General features: G+C 43.7%; 1 protein-coding gene across 1 annotated transcript in view; it reads left to right on the top strand.

Moving 5' to 3' along the window:
- The window catches only part of LOC133503228 (voltage-dependent R-type calcium channel subunit alpha-1E), a 120,097-nt gene extending 105,308 nt beyond the window's left edge, over positions 1 to 14,789 (top strand). Inside the window, exons 39-48 of the mRNA XM_061824603.1 lie at positions 3,012 to 3,108; positions 5,619 to 5,724; positions 7,417 to 7,524; positions 7,608 to 7,708; positions 8,751 to 8,857; positions 8,989 to 9,151; positions 10,036 to 10,164; positions 10,982 to 11,129; positions 12,237 to 12,409; positions 13,143 to 14,789. Of these exons, the coding sequence (XP_061680587.1) occupies positions 3,012 to 3,108; positions 5,619 to 5,724; positions 7,417 to 7,524; positions 7,608 to 7,708; positions 8,751 to 8,857; positions 8,989 to 9,151; positions 10,036 to 10,164; positions 10,982 to 11,129; positions 12,237 to 12,409; positions 13,143 to 13,646 (1,636 nt within the window). The 3' untranslated portion in view covers positions 13,647 to 14,789. The remainder of the gene's footprint in view (positions 1 to 3,011; positions 3,109 to 5,618; positions 5,725 to 7,416; positions 7,525 to 7,607; positions 7,709 to 8,750; positions 8,858 to 8,988; positions 9,152 to 10,035; positions 10,165 to 10,981; positions 11,130 to 12,236; positions 12,410 to 13,142) is intronic.
- Positions 14,790 to 16,054: the final 1,265 nt, after the last annotated feature.

The following is a 16,054-nucleotide window of genomic DNA, read 5'->3' as shown; positions in this document are numbered from 1 at the left end:
ATACACAAAAAGAACAATTCAGCTGCCCCAATTCAACCTTTTATTAACTAGATGACTGGAACTCTACATGTGTGTGCGTGCGCGTGTGCATGCGTGTCATCAATAAATTTTAATTTGAATGACAAGTTTGGGCGGCACGGTGGCTCAGCTGGCGAGGGGTTGGCCTCACAGTTCTCAGGTCCTGGGTTCAATCCCGGATCCGCCTGTGTGGAGTTTCCACGTTCTCCCCGTGCCTGCCTGGGTTTTCTCCGGGCACTCCGGTTTTCCTCCCGCATCCCACATTCCAAAAACGCGCAACATGAATTGGACACTCTAAATTGCCCCTAGGTGTGATTGTGAGTGCGGCTGTTTGTCTCGATGTGCCCTGCGATTGGCTGGCGACCAGTTCAGGGTGTCCCCCGCCTCCTGCACGTTGACAGCTGGGATTGGCTCCAGCACTCCCCGCTACCCTTGTGAGGATAAGCGGCTAAGAAAATGAATGGATGGATGACAAATTTGGAAACAGAAGTTGGACTTTATTTATAAATATTTAGTCCAAAGCTGTATGACACTCTTACCTAAATATATTTTTTAACCAAAACATCAATACACCGTTGGAGCATTTTTACAGCGCAAAATAATGCCGTCAACATTTTATTAAATTCAGATCTCTCTGGTGTTGAAAGTTATTGTTCCCTTTGTAGACTATTTATGGTTTGAGAGCTGTTTACCTAAAGAAGTGTCCGGTGAGGGTTTAAAATGTATGTTTGACCTAAGCAGCGTCCACTTTTAGTCTTTTTTTTTCGTGTCGAACTTAAGACTGGTAATATGTTCTTTCCAGCGGGAGGATCCACTATAAGGAGATGTACAAAGTTGTGCGCTCTCTCCCTCCTCCTCTTGGCTTTGGGAAGAATTGCCCTCACAGGGTGGCATGCAAGGTTTGCCCCTCCCCCCCCCCAAAAAAAAAAAAAAAAAAAAAAACGCACTCCGCCTCCGTCGTGCAGGATCCTCGCTGACGTCTTCCTTTGTCCCTTTTCTTCTTTGGTCTTGACTGACTGTCGCCACCTTGCTTGACTCTTTCAGGAGTGCGATGCGCAAAGAACCACGACAGTCCCGTGTCCGGGGTACTAAGGGACGGACGGGGCTCCCCACGCTGTTAGCATGACCCCCTGTTTCAATGCAGAGAGATGAGTGTGGTTACAAAAGCACATCTCCAGAAATGACAACATTGCGGGAAACTTTTTAATACAGTATTCAGTTCGGAGTGCAATATTTCAAGAATTCGTGTTTTATGATTCCAAGACTTGCAGCTCCAGAAAACCCAACAATTCACTTTTTCTACTCAACATCAGCTAGAATATTACAAAATGAACAATCCAAATACATTTTTATGTGAAATTAATGAGGGATTCGCTTTTTTTTGGGGGGGAGGAGTCACATTTACTGAATGAGTATAACAAAAAACTCTTACTCTTAGTCTTTTGCATTCCACTTTATGACGGTATTTGTGTAGTTTTATCCGGTACAAGATTACTTTTTCCCCCCATTTGTCTTTTTTGGAGTGGGGTGGCTTGATGAGAGCATCTCTCAGCATTGACCTGATGAGCAATGCCGGAAACTTAAAGGGAAATTCCGGTGGTTTGGATTAACAATGTATCCAATAGGTCATGTAATATTTACTCGATCTTGACAATGTGATGTTAAATCCTCTCTCATTTAATCAAATAGTGTTTTGAGAAGGTTTTTGTCGACAATTCCGAATTTTCAGGGGTGCCGCCATTTTCGCAAGTCACATGACCTACGTGGGCGGATGTGACGTGTTACGTGCCGTTCCAAACGCTCGATTACATGGGACACCAGCATGGCCCGCGCTGATTTCTCGGATTTATCCTCATCTGATGAAGAAATCGCAGTATCGGTTGATTGGGAAGACTGAGGAATACGCACACACAGATTTGAACCTGTGGCTGTAAATAATGTTGACTATTCGGGTGGCTCTTCGGACAGGAATGATGCGGAGTCTGACGAGCGAGCTCCAGTGGGGGGTCATCAGTCATCCACCCTCGCTATCTCTTCTCCCTGGAGCATCACTCTTCCTCCTCCGCCCTTCTCATTCACGCACATATATTCTGCTTTACTCCGGCTAATCTTCATTCCTCTCCTTTCCATTGCGTACCTCCATCTTTCTAACTGCCTGCTCCCTGCTTTCACTGCAAATCACAATATCATCTGCGAACATCATGTTCCAAGGGGATTCCAGTCTAACCTCGTCTGTCAACCTATCCATTGCTACTGCAAACAGGAAGGGGCTCGGCGCGGATCCCTTATGCAGTCCCATCTCCACCTTAAATTCTTCTGCCACACCTACGGCACACCTCACCGCTGTTCTGCTGCTCTCATACATGTCCTGTACTATTCCAACATATTTCTCCGCCACACAAGACTTGCGCATGCAGTACCACGGTTCCTCTCTTGGTACTCTGTCATCGGCTTTCTCTAGGTCTACAAAGACACAATGTAGCTCCTTCTGACCGCAAATCCAAGAAATCAGCACTGGCCACAACTGTGTCCCATGTAATCGAGCCTTTGGTGCGGCACGTAATATGTCTCATCCGCGCACGTAGGTCATGTGACACGCCAAAATGGCGGCAGCCATGAAAATTCGAAAATTGGATACTTTGTTAATCCAAACGTGCAGCCAATTGCGGGAGGCCTGTCCCTTTCTGCCCTGTGGATCTGGTTTTAAAGATTCCGCATACGCGCGTGCACCGCGCGAGTATGCTATTTGCACCAGATCCAGGCTGTCGTTCCTTTTGCTCATTTTGTCCATGATGTTTGCCTGAAATTTCTATGCCCTAAACTCAGCATAGAAAGAACGTGACACGTTTTTCCTCTATACTGTTGTGTGATGCACTGGAATAATCTTCTCTTTTTTTCCCACCATTCTGTTTTTCTCATTTTCTCTTTTTATTTTTAAATCATTTCCTCTCCCTCCATCACCCTCCGTTGTCATGACTACCGGGTGCCCACAGCGGTCGCATCCATTACACTGACATGTACGAGATGTTGACCAACATGTCGCCACCCCTTGGCCTCGGCAAGAAATGCCCCTCCAAGGTGGCTTACAAGGTAGACCCTAAAATGTTTGCTCATGTATCTGAGGGGAAGCGCTGTTCGAGATCACAGTTTGATTTTTATTTACAAAAAAAAAAAGGAAAAGTATTTTATGTTGACTGCATGGAGCCGTATTGTTCATTGGAAGCAGTTATATCTGTTCACTGGCAGATGAAGCGCTTGGTTTTCTTTGCTTTTGGGCAGACGACTAAAGCGGGGTACACGCGTTCCGATTTTTAACATCTTAACTTTTTTTTTTACCCCGCAATTGGAAATGAACTTTCCAAAGCGAGATGTCTGTTGTAGTACTGAGACTAACCTATGAGAGGCAGCCTGTTGTCACCCAGACTGATGGAAATACAATGAAGAAGACTGTGGATTAATCAAATAAAAATCAGAAGCTAGGTTAAGCACTGATCGAGAAAAAAAAAAAAGAGTGAATAGCACATTCACATCGAGCGGTATGTCGATTGGTTGAAGCCAGTTGGCTGCCATCTTGGTACTCCCAAAGCGTTTGCGGGACATGGTTTACAGGTTGGGTTATGCCGGGGGGGGTTTCTCACAGTTTGGCATGTAGAATTAAAACTGGTCGTGTGTGAGCTTGACATTTTTTCAGTTCTGGTAACAGGAAGGATTTTTTATTCAACTCGGTAAGCCAAAAAAAGGCTAAGTACAGAGGAAAGACAGAACACCGCGACAAGCAAGAAACATTGCATATTACCTAGGGCCCAATTTCTGTGACTATTATCATAACATGGCAAAAAACTAAGCATTTTTTTGTCATAAAAACATTCAATTTTAAGTCAGTGAGATATATTTTTGAAAATGAGGACTCGCAATGGTCTCTGCAACATCCTATTTCAGACAAATTTAAACTTGTTCCCTCGCATTTGAAAATTAAATTAAATTTGCAGAATTCTGTATTATGAAATTCATCAAAAATTTCACAGAAAATGTGTTTTCTTGCTGAAGTTTGGGAAAATATTTACATTGCTTTTTTTGTGAAAAATTATCAGCTTATAAAGGTGAAGCAGAGAGTGAACAACTGTAAGCAAAACTTTGTTCAAGTGAATTAAGCTCATCAGAAAATTAAAAAAAAAAAACTTCACAAACAAAATTTAACAGTGTCAAAGTAAATATTTTTAACTTACCTGTGGAATGTTTCCTCAAAGCCATGAAAATGGCGATTAACGCATGCTTGTTTTGGGAATATCAAGAAGGCGGATGGCGAATTCAGTTTTGGTGGCCAATGAGGCATCCAGTCTTTTGGGGTTTATTTTTTTTTTTTTTTAGAACACTGAGGTTAAGAGTAAATTTTCCCTCGGTGGAGGCCAAAATCAGACCTGGGGGCCATTTGAGGCTCACCGTAATTTTTTTTGTTGTTTTTACTGGCCTTTAAAATGTAGCTAGATAAAGACTAAGAGTTTAAAAAAAGGCTTAAAAAGATGATTGTTGTTTTGTTTTTTTCAACTCCATAGAATATGGTGACATTGAACATAGAAATAGTTTTTACTAGGCTTCATAAACACAAGCTTGAAGTGGGATTCTCTCTTTTTTTTTCTGTATGTAACCTCAGTGGAAAAAATTCAACACCCGTGGTTTTATCTCGTTCTTCTTGCCATTTGTGTTTTGATGAATGACTCGCGAGGCCACTTAACAAAACACTCAACGCGCTCCGTTGCTCCTCTGCAACCGCGCGAGCTTTAGGTCGCCTCATTACTGCTTATCGTTCCCTCTCACGAGGTTTTTCTTTGCCACAATCGTGGAGTCCAGCTGAGTGTCGGCCATGCGCAAGCATTTGCAAAGTTAATTACTGAACAGATTTCACATTCCCAGCCTGACGTTTTTCTAGCAGATGGAGGGAAGAAAATCACTGAACACATGATAACTGCAGGACAGTTTTTCAGGAAAACAACCGATGCTGAATTTTACCAGAAGGGAGGCTAAATGCGCAAATTTGGCATCGATTATCAGGATGTGTGTACCAAAATATGTATTTGCTGTCGGCGGCTGTTTAATGAATGCGGCTCCTTTCCAAGAAAGTTGTTAATCATCCACATGCTAATTCTTCTCATCATACTTCATTTTGGTTACTGCGCCATGGTAGAATGCATGCATGTGCTCCCTCATTGCATCAGCGTGCATGTGTTCATGTTGTTGCCACAACACTGGGTGCACCCGCATAATACGACGCATGATCAAACGTTTTTTTTATAGCTGTTGTTGTGTCACACTCACGTCATTAATCATGAAAATATCGGAAACAGCTCCTTTAAAAGTGTACCTAGTATTGTGGCTAGTGAGTGTACAGTATCTGGAATGGCTTTGGCTACGTGCATTTATTTCGACTTGGAAGATTTCATTTTGCTTTAATATACAGCAGTTCTGAGCTTCTTTTGAAAATCCCTTTGTTCATTTTCTACTGCTTGTTCTCTTCGTGGTCACGGGCTTTTCGTATAAATTTGCGTTTGTGATGTGACTTGTCTTTTCTGATTATGATACTGCGTGTCTCTACAACCCCTCAGAGACTCGTCCTGATGAACATGCCCGTGGACGACGACATGTCCGTCCACTTCACCTCCACTCTCATGGCCCTCATCCGCACCGCCCTGGAAGTCAAGATAGCTGGAGGTCGGGAGGATTGTCAAAATATTCACACTTCTTCAAGTGAAGTCAGATAGTAGCTTCTTAACTTGTCTTTTGGCAAATGATTTTTTTTTTTTTTTATATATATATATGAAGAAATGTTCACCAGCAAGAACACAAGCAGAAACTCATTAGCGTCCCATTTGCAAGTGTAGTCAAAAATGCACAGACAAGATAAATTGATGGATGGTTGGGATTTCCTGCTAAAAAAGAAAATTACTCCATGAGGATTCCTCTTTGGCTGCACGGTAGAGCAGCCGGTAAAGCGTTGGCCTCACAGTTCTGAGGTCCCGGGTTCAATCCCGGCCCCACTTGTGTAGAGTTTGCATGTTCTCCCCGTGCCTGCGTGGGTTTTTTCCGGGCACTCTGGTTTCCTCCCACATCCCAAAAACATGCAACATTAATTGGACACTCTAAATTGTCCCTAGGTGTGATTGTGAGTGCGTCTGGTTGTCTCTATGTGCCCTGGCAACAAGTTCAGGGTGTTCCCCGCCTCCTGTCCAATGGCAGATGGGATAGGCTCCAGCACTCCCACGACCCATGTGAGGATAAGCAGCAAAGAAAATGGATGGATGGATTACTTTTTACGTAAAGGTGCATCTCAATAAAGAAGAAAAGAGACTTTCCTTACTAATCACGGTGGGTAGGGATTGAGTCCAGCCGAGAATACAAAACGTTTGGGAGTGGAAAAACAATCTGCCCTCCAAAAAAAGGTTTTAATTGCTTAAAGGTGCAACAAAATGGCACAAAAGCGCTACGTGAAGCTCCTCAACTCACTTCAACTTTGTTCCTTGGCACCAACATGCCATGAGATCGATGCAAAAAAAGGTTTAGAATTTGCCAACAGGTGTAAGGAGATCATAGCAAGCGACTGAATGAAACTCCTCAAATCACTTCAAGATGCTACAAAATGGCTTTAGGGCAATATTTTTATGTTATAAAGGGGCCTTTCACAGCAAATGACTGAAGATAGATGGGTTACCCTGAAAAAATTGCAAGGGGGAAAATTTGATTTATTTCTGTAATTAGATTTTAAAAAGTTGTACATGGTCGCGACACTCATGAAATAGTTCCTGATTTTTTTTTTTTTCATTTTGATGATAGTTGTTATCCATCCATCCATCCATCCATTTTCTTAGCCACTTATCCTCACGACGGTTGTTGGAGTGCTGGAGCCTATTCCAGCTCTCAATGGGCAGGAGGCGGGGTACACCCTGAACTGGTTGCCAGCCAATCGCAGGACACATTGAGACAAGCAGCCGCACTCGCAATCACACCTTGTCCAATCAATGTTGCATGTTTTTGGGATGTGAGAGGAAACCCACGCAGGCACGGGGAGAACATGCAAACTCCACATAGGTGGGGCCCGGATCGAACCCGAGACCTCAGAACTGTGAGCTTTCCAGCTTCCCCACCACGCCGCCGATAATACAGTAGTTATGACAACTTTAACAAAAAAGCCTAAAAAACTTTTTTTTATAAATCACATACAAAAACTGTTTTTTTTTCTTCATTTAGAAATTAGGTGGGAATTGGCCTTCGATTGCAATGCATTCATATTTTGCGACTGGAATTGCCGCTCTGTGTTAAATATAAAATGCAAATTAAATGAAAGGAACAGCGCCATCTGGTGGTGCAGCACTCTTAGCTCAGAGTCCTCACTGTTTGGATGCACAGGAGGAGAGGATAGAAATCAGATGGATTTGGACCTTCAGAAGGAAATCAGTGTCATCTGGCCTCACCTCTCTCAGAAGATGTTGGACCTTCTGGTTCCTATCAACAAAGGTAAGGTCTCAATAAAAAAAATTCATAATTCTGTCTGTTATTGAAATCACAGTCAGTATTTAGATTTGTTTTCCTTTTCTCAGCTAGTGACATGACCATAGGGAAGATCTATGCCGCCATGATGATCATGGACTACTACAAGCAGAGCAAAGCCAAGAAACTCCGACAGCAGCTGGAGGAACAAGTAGATTGACTTTTTGTTTTGTTCTCACCCTCCTTTTATTCCTTTTATTTGTTCATTCCTAATTTGGATTGCAATGGGGCCCAAAATTTAAATTGGCCATAATCTCTTGGACAAGTTGAACATCTTCCATTGTAAACAAACTGAAATTTGTAGCATTTACAAACGGTAGCATAAAATACAATATTTTATTTAGTCCTAACTTGCAATGTTCCCTCGAAGCTGCGCAACTGCGCATTTGCACACTTGTCGCGCACTCTCGGCGCAGATGAAAAGAGAGATCCAGCGCAGTGAACAACAGCCTTCTTCTTCTTGTTTTTTCTTTCGGCTTGTCCCGTTAGGGGCCGCCGCAGAGTGCCATCTTTTTTCATCAGACGTCTATTTTTTTAACGAGCTGCTGACAGGCCACACCAGTTTACCTGACTCCGCCCCCTCAACTCTTAAATGGATAATTACAATTGGTGTGTAATGTTAAAATTCCACCTTGGCACAGCCTGATCGAGGATGAAAGCACAGCCGATACGGTGCACAAAAAGCTAATTGTGTATTTTAAATATAGGAGGCAACATAACGTTAACCTTAAAACTGTTTAGTAGCATCATTCATCTTTCAACTTGCAAGATATTCTGCTAGCAATAATTCAGTTTTACGCCAAGAAAAACAGACGGGCATATCATTGTGGGTTAAAAAAAAAAAACACAGTTTGAAGCAACATTTCAAATCTATATTTCATAGTTGGCTTGGTTTGGTTAGCAATGTTTGTTGACATTTTCAGTGTAAGTTTGCAAAAAATGAAAAATATTCTGGTGGGAATGTAATCTGAACCTTTTAATGAGCCGTGTTACTTCAATGGATGACACTGATCTGACCACAGTGCGTACGTCTGATGTTGCTCTCGGTGGTCACAGGGGGCGCTCACGGGCTTACTGTGTTTGCTCAGACTCGTAAAAAAAATTAGAGGGAACGTTGGTCCTAAGCAGTTTTCTTTCCTCCAAAATTGAACTTTATATATATATACTTTGTTGTGTTCTCCTCCTCCTCACAGAAACACGCGCCCATGTTCCAGCGTATGGATGCGTCGTCCTTGCCTCAAGAAATCATCTGCAATGCCAAATCTCTGGCGTACCTCGGGCACAGTGCGGGATCAGCTCTGTAAATATGACACTTTTGAATTCCCGTCGTCGTCGTCACAAGCCCTCATTCTCGTCCCTTGCCTTGCACAAACAATCCTGTACCGTTTCACACGTGTTGGTGATGCGTGTTTATTTTATGTGTTCCTCCAGCACCAAAGGGGGCTTTGTGGCCCTCAGCCCCGTCTCCCCCCAAGATATGTTCCTGCGGCCGCGGCCTCGGTCCGGGGAGGGAGAGGAGAACGATGATTACTACCCGCCCTACCACCCGTATCAAATCCCTCACCACCACCACCACTACCATTTAGACACACTGGTAAAAACTCTTTCGTAAATAAATCAATTTTTTAGCCGCAAACCCAAATTGATTGACACGATGTAATACTGTATATAGAAATTAAATGTACACAGTTTAGATATTCAAAAGGCATAGGAGGAAGTAAAATAATTTTAGGAACTTGTTTCTTATGATATGTATGCTATCATAATAATATAAAAATAGGTTATTCATATACAATATATTCTATTACAGAAACGTATCCAAGTAATGGGCCGAGATCTACAGTGCATGTGTACAATAATTTTCTTATAAATATTGGCCCACTACTTTCTTTTGTTCGGCCCACCAAGCCTAATCAAGGGTCCTGTGGTACATGTTGCATTCATTTACAATGTTATCGTCATAAAATTGATTCGTTAAAATGTATTGAGTTGATTTATTTATTTCTCTATCTATCTCATGGAATAATTATATAAATGTAAATATTTGCTAATAATATTATTAAATAATTGCTTAATTAACATTCAATCAATTACAAATTACATCAAATCTGTTTCCTTTTTTATGGAACTTGTTGAATAATTATTGTAAATCATAGAATAAGTCAAATAATTTTACATATAGATAACATATCTGTTTTTTTAACAAGTGCCTACTTAATTTAAGTGAATTGTAAATAATCAAATTATTATGAATTGTTTTATCAAAATACACATGTAACTATTGAACGGGCTTTTTTTCAACCTCATCTCTGACCATTTTAAATATTAAACGCGGCCCTCGAAGACACAAGTTTTCCACCCCCGTCCTCAGCGAGCGACGACTGACAAATTCCTTCACTCGCAATAATATTTTGAAAAATACCAAATTTCATAATGACAAAAGCTTCATTGGGCACCCTCGCTGTGACCTCCGTGTAGGTGCCCGATGTCGTTGAGTACAACCAAGTGACGCAACAGTCGAGGGCAGAGGCGGCAGTTTGCAAGTCACCTCAGCGCGCGTTATCCATCAGAGCTTCCTCCATGCCCAGACTGGCTGTGGAGCCGCAGGTAGGAAATCCAAAATCCGGATCACAAAACTTCCCTTGATATATCGCAGTTCGGTTTTCACGCCCTCATTATGTCTTAGATCGTGGGTCTCAAACATGGGGCCCGCGGGGCCATTTGCGGGCCGCGAGATGATATTTTGCGGCCCCCACATTATATGAAAGTGTAATGGTAGTGCGGCCCTTGAGTTTTATATGGATGGCACTTTTACAGTGTTGTGTGTGGAGCAACAATTTTTAATGAGAAAGTTACAGCAGCATTGTAAAGTTTTTTTTTTTTTCTTTTGTTTTCGAAGTTTTACACTCAAGTTGTAAACACCAGCGTCCTTCATCTTATTTTCTTTTAAAAAAAAAAAAAAGATGTTTGAGAAGATGGGATTGTTGTTAATTTCTAATTTTAATTCCACACAACTCCGTGTGCCCCGAGGCTGCGGCCCAGCCTCCGCCAGACTCCGCCTCCAGCGGCCCCAAGTTAAATTGAGTTTGAGACCCCTGTCTTAGATGTTTTTGGATCGGGACCATATGTATCTGGCGCCGATGTCATCGCGGTATGGTGGAAATCTAGCGATTGTAAACACAGTCAGCACATCCATGCAGGAGCAGCTGTCAGCCACGGCCCACACCCAGACACTCACGCAGACACGCCACCCCACCGGGCCCCGGCATATCTAACACACAGGCAAAATAATTTTAGTCAATTGCAGATTTACTTTATAATAGTCAAGGTTGTGCACGGTATGCAGCTAGCAGCTAGGAACTGTCTACAAAGTTGTTGTTTTTACGGGAATTTAACCCACCCGGTAACATCTGCGCCTCTGCAGCCCGGAATGTCAACGGACAGAAAACCGATGAAGCGGTCCTTCTCCACCATCGGAGACCAGTGTGTGAATCGCCTGTGGCAAGAACAGCATTCCCTGGAGAGAGTCAGCCCCGACAACACGTACAGACTTCGACAGAAGAACTATCGAGGTGACTTTTTTTTTTTTTTTAACCTTGGCTTTTCTTTTCATGTATGTGTCATATTTCTAGAATTTGACAGGGTACTCCAAAGACATGTAGCGTAATTTCCAACCTATAACCCGCGCCTTTTTTGACACGCTTTCAACCCTGCGGTTTATGCGGTGATGCGGCTAATATGTGCATTTTTTTTCTAACGGCCGCAAGGGGGCACTCGAGCGGAGAAGGTAAGAGTGAGACCGGTGGAATATATGTACCGAGGAAGTGACTTTTACCGGTCCGGCCCTGTTAGCACTGCGGTAGCGTGTTACTGCCGTGTCTCAGTGATTTTTACCAGTATGTTTTTGTTTAACCAGCCCTGTAAGCGTTAGCAGTGTGGTGGCGTTAGCATTAGCATTAAACTCTCTGTGTACAGTCTTTCTTTGGAAATATCTCATGTTTCAATGTGGGCACTTGTGGCTTTTACATGGCTGCGGCCTATGTTTGTACCAAATGGTACTTCCTTTACAAATGTGCTGGGTGAGGCATATAACCAGGTGTGCTCTGTAGGCCGGGCACACTCGAGCAGAAAAGGTAAGAGTGAGACCGGTGGAATATATGTGCCGAGGAAGGGACTTTTACCGGTCCGGCCCTCTTGGCGCTGCGCTAGTATGTTATTGCCGTGTCTCAGTGATTTTTACCAGTATGTTTTTTTTATCTAACCACCCCTGTTAGCGTGGTGCTGACGTTAGCATTATCATGTGCGGTGGCGTTAGCATTAGCGTTAAACTATATGTGTACCGTCTTTCTTTATAAATATGTCGTGTTTCAATGTGTTGCGGCATATGCCTATACCAAATGGTATTTCCTTTACAAATGTAATGGGTGAGGCTAATAATCAGGTGCGCTCTGTAGGCCGGGAATTATGGTATGTTAGCGTCATTGAAGACCCTTAATTGTTCTTAGGGGTTACTATGAGTGCCAAATGGTTTTCTATACTCCTCTCACGCAGTCAGCTAGGATAGGGTCCGGCTCACCTGAGACGGATAGAATACTTTCTATATTTATAAAGCTATATCACAATTTTGTGATTAATAACCTTTTTTACCTGTAAACTTTGGATGTGTACTCCAACGACAGGCCCGAGAATCAATCAAAGTAGTCACGAAAGGGGGCGGTCCAAAGAGCGGCGCCACCTGCTGTCCCCAGACGTGTCCCGCTGCAATTCTGAGGAGCGCAGCCGAGACCCGTCGTGCGAGACCAGACGCTCCCTCTCGCCTAAGGAAGGACGCCCTCACTCCTTGCAGAGACAAGTGAGAGCGCGCCGGGACCGTCTCAGGGTTTCAGATAAGGATTCCAAACCAGGGTCTGCGATGTGTCGGGTTTCAAGTTATGGTTGGGGTCTCAAATGAGCGTTTAGAGGTTTAGCCTTTAAAGATAGGGTTCTTGTTTTAAATGACAGTTTCAAGACAGGATTACGGTTTCCAAATGGTTTTTGAAGTCATCAGTACCGTTTCAAGTCAGGGTTTGGCTTTCAAGTTCAGCGGTTGAGCTAAGCTTTATGTTCCCAATTGTAATTAGGGTTAGGATTTCAAATTAGGGTTTTTAAGCTGATGTTTGGGTTTTGAAGTAGGACTTCAAGCTAGCGTTAAGATTTCCAACTAATTTAAAGTAAATGCTGAGATTTCAAGATCGAGTCAGGCTCTGAAGTTTCAGATCAAAGTTCTTGAATTAGGGTCTTGAATTAAGGTTCAGTATTTTCAAGATTTTCTTGGGGTTTCAATTAGAGTTTTTAATAGGGTTAGGGTTAGGGTTCCAAGCCAGGTTCGGGTTTCAATACAAGTTTTAGGTTTCATATTTGGGTCAGGGTTCCAAGACAGGATTCGGGTTTCAAATTAGGTTTTCGAACAGACATTTCAAGCTAGGGTTTTGGGTTTCAAACGTGAGTAAAGCTTCAAATTACAATTAAAAGCCAGTGTTTCCTGAATATTTCACACGCAAATGGTCAATGGTTATGATGAATAATCAAACGATTTCTGTGTACAGTTGAACACGTCCGCCAGTCCCGCCCATTCGGCTTCAGACTCCAGCACCCCTCGTAATCGGCGCCAGCTCCCACAGACGCCCTCCCGCCCTCGTCCTCACATCTCGTACTCCCCCCTGGTGTGTCGAGAGCACCCCCCCGCCGCGGCGGCCGCCTCTCCGGCGGGACCCGGCCGGCTTTCGGACTGCCCGGCGGCCTCCGAGCAGGCCCGGCCCTCCCCGCGCCGGGCGTCCGGCCCGAGCCATCCGTCTCCTCACCGTTACATCTCAGAGCCTTACCTTCCGTTTCACGAGGACCTCGGGGGAGGCCAAGCGGGCGAGAGGCAAGAACATCTCACTTTTGAGACCGCCGTGGCGACCAGTTTGGGACGCGCCAACGCCATTAGCTCAGCGCCTCAGCTCAGACACTCCTGGCAAGTCCCCAACGGGCATTTCCGAAAGAACTTGACGCAGGCGAGCCAAGCCGGCGCCGTCGAGCCGCTGAGCGACGAAGACGACCGCTGCTAAGAGAAACAGGAAGTCCGCGTACAAGACGAGCCGACCTCGTAGTGGCGCCGCTACTCGCTTTTATCTGCTTTACGACGACTTCTCTTGTCGCCGCAAGTAGCATCACGGGCGGAACTTAATCCCACTGCCAAATATCAGCACCGTTTGCTGTCCGTCTCTAATTGCTGTGTTTTCTTCCTGCGCATAGAGCAGGGGTGTCAAACTTGTTTGCGTCGCCGCCGACTTCGTTAGTGACGGTGGGGCTGGTTCTAATGCTGTTTAGTACCCGGCCCCCCCAGCGGGGACTTACCCGACATAAAGAAACCATCAATACACAAACGCAATGTAACAATGCGCAGCTGTGCCACAAGCATCATCTGGAACAATCCAGAATTTATATGTACAGTATCTATTAATATGGCAAAAACATGTAATGAAATCACATCATACTAACCAGACATGCTGCTTGTTGGATCTATCGTGTGCAGAGCGCGGCAGCCATGTTTTGCTAGTTGAAATTGGCGAAAACGAGTTCAGTTCTGACCACCCAATGAGTGGACCAATAATTGACGATGTCAGTGAGGGTCTGCTACCTGGTCGTGTGAGGCATAGTTGCCATCGGATCGGTTCAGGAAACAGAGATTCGGTTTCTTCTACCAGCATTACTTATTCTGGAGGCCCCCGGGGCAGATTAAATGGAAACGGCAGGATGTAATCTAACATCCACGCGCACGTACTGGAAGCAGCGCAGCCAAGAGAAATTAGCCAAAAGGAGAAGAATAAAATGTTGGGTAAAAATGAATATGTACAATTTGATGGAACAAATGGAATTGAAGTTGTAAATGTTAATGGAAAATGTACGAGAGAGCAGGCCTTGATGAAACCGCCTCAAGGTGGAATGCTTACCCAAAAAAAAAAAAAAAAAAAAAAAAAATGCAAATCGGTACTAGCTCCGGTTTTAAGTTCACATTTTGCATCATAGTGGGCACAATAATGGAAGGAAATGCAAAATAAATTGATTTTAACAGGAACTGATTTACTGGCATTAAAAATTAAAAACAGGTGGCATGGTGGATCAGCTGGTAAAGCGTTGACCTCACAGTTCTGAAGTCCCAAGTTCAATACCTGTGTGTGTGTGTGTGTGTGTGTGTGTGTGTGTGTGTGTGTGTGGTGTGTGTGTGTGTGTGTGTGTGTGTGGTGTGTGTGTGTGTAGACTAGAATAGTTTCAGAAGGACATTTTGGGCATTTTCATGACAAATTATCTTGCGAACCCAAGACAGAAATAAACCCAAAGACTAGAAAAATGAAAAAGAAAATAAATAGCACTATATGATATTGTACAGGGCAGCACTGTGGAGCAGCTGTAAAGGGTTGGCCTCACAGTTCTGAGGTCCCGGGTTCAATCCCGCACCCGCCTTTGTGGGGTTCGCATGTTCTCCCCGTGCCTGCGTGGGTTTTCTCTGGGTACTCCGGTTTCCTCCCACATCCCAAAACTGTGCAACATTAATTAGACGCTCTAAATTGCCCCAAGGTGTGATTGTGAGTGCGATTGGTTGTTTGTCTCCATGTGCCCTGCGATTGTCTGGCAACCAGTTCAGGGTGTGCCCCGCCTCCTGCCAAGTTGACAGCTGGGATAGGCTCCAGCACTCCCCGCGACCCTCGTGGGGATAAGCGGCAAAGAAAATGGATGGATGGAAAAATGAAACCTTGTAAATCTTTCGGGTAATATGCTGTATCAATCATTTTGTCTCCTTTTTAGGAAATGCCAGGCTGCAGATAAGTACAACAGTAACAGTGTGAATTATTATGCTGAAGAAATATTGGTATGGCATTTATTAATGCATTGGCTCTGTCTGAAGAGCCCCTGGAGGCTGTTTTTACTGCACTAGTACTTGAAAAAAAAAAAACCATGGCTATCCTTAATTAGCCAGAAGCTGAGCTGTTCGTTTACAGATTAGGGATTTAGTGAGAGTTTGAGGCCGTTACTCGTATCTTCTCCCTCACTTTTTAGTAAGAACCTTCATAATCGTAGCGTTATATTTAATAGTTGCCTCTGCATCCGGTAGTTATCAGTTTTATTGCTACTTCAGAAGCAAAGTCAAGGAAATTTTGCGGCAAGATTTCACGGCCCACGGGTTCGACCCCTGTGCCCTACACCGACAACATTTGTGTGTGCGTACTCATACACTTTTGGAATTCCCACTTTCTTGCTCACAATTTCTGTTTTTGCCGATTGAAATGATAATGCGGTAATAATCTTCCACATTTAATACATCTAAGCTTGTCTTTGCCTTTGTGCACTAGGAACAGAGCCTTTTGTTTTCCACAGATTTCCACAAAGATATGAAACAATGGGCCGATCCTAACCTCTGATTTGATGAATTAATACGTAAATATGTTGAAAGTATTTTGTTTGTAAAGTGAAGAAT

The sequence above is a fragment of the Syngnathoides biaculeatus genome, chromosome 7 (assembly GCF_019802595.1).
Source record: "Syngnathoides biaculeatus isolate LvHL_M chromosome 7, ASM1980259v1, whole genome shotgun sequence".
Taxonomy (NCBI): domain Eukaryota; kingdom Metazoa; phylum Chordata; class Actinopteri; order Syngnathiformes; family Syngnathidae; genus Syngnathoides; species Syngnathoides biaculeatus.
This window is presented reverse-complemented; position numbering and strand designations above follow the sequence as displayed.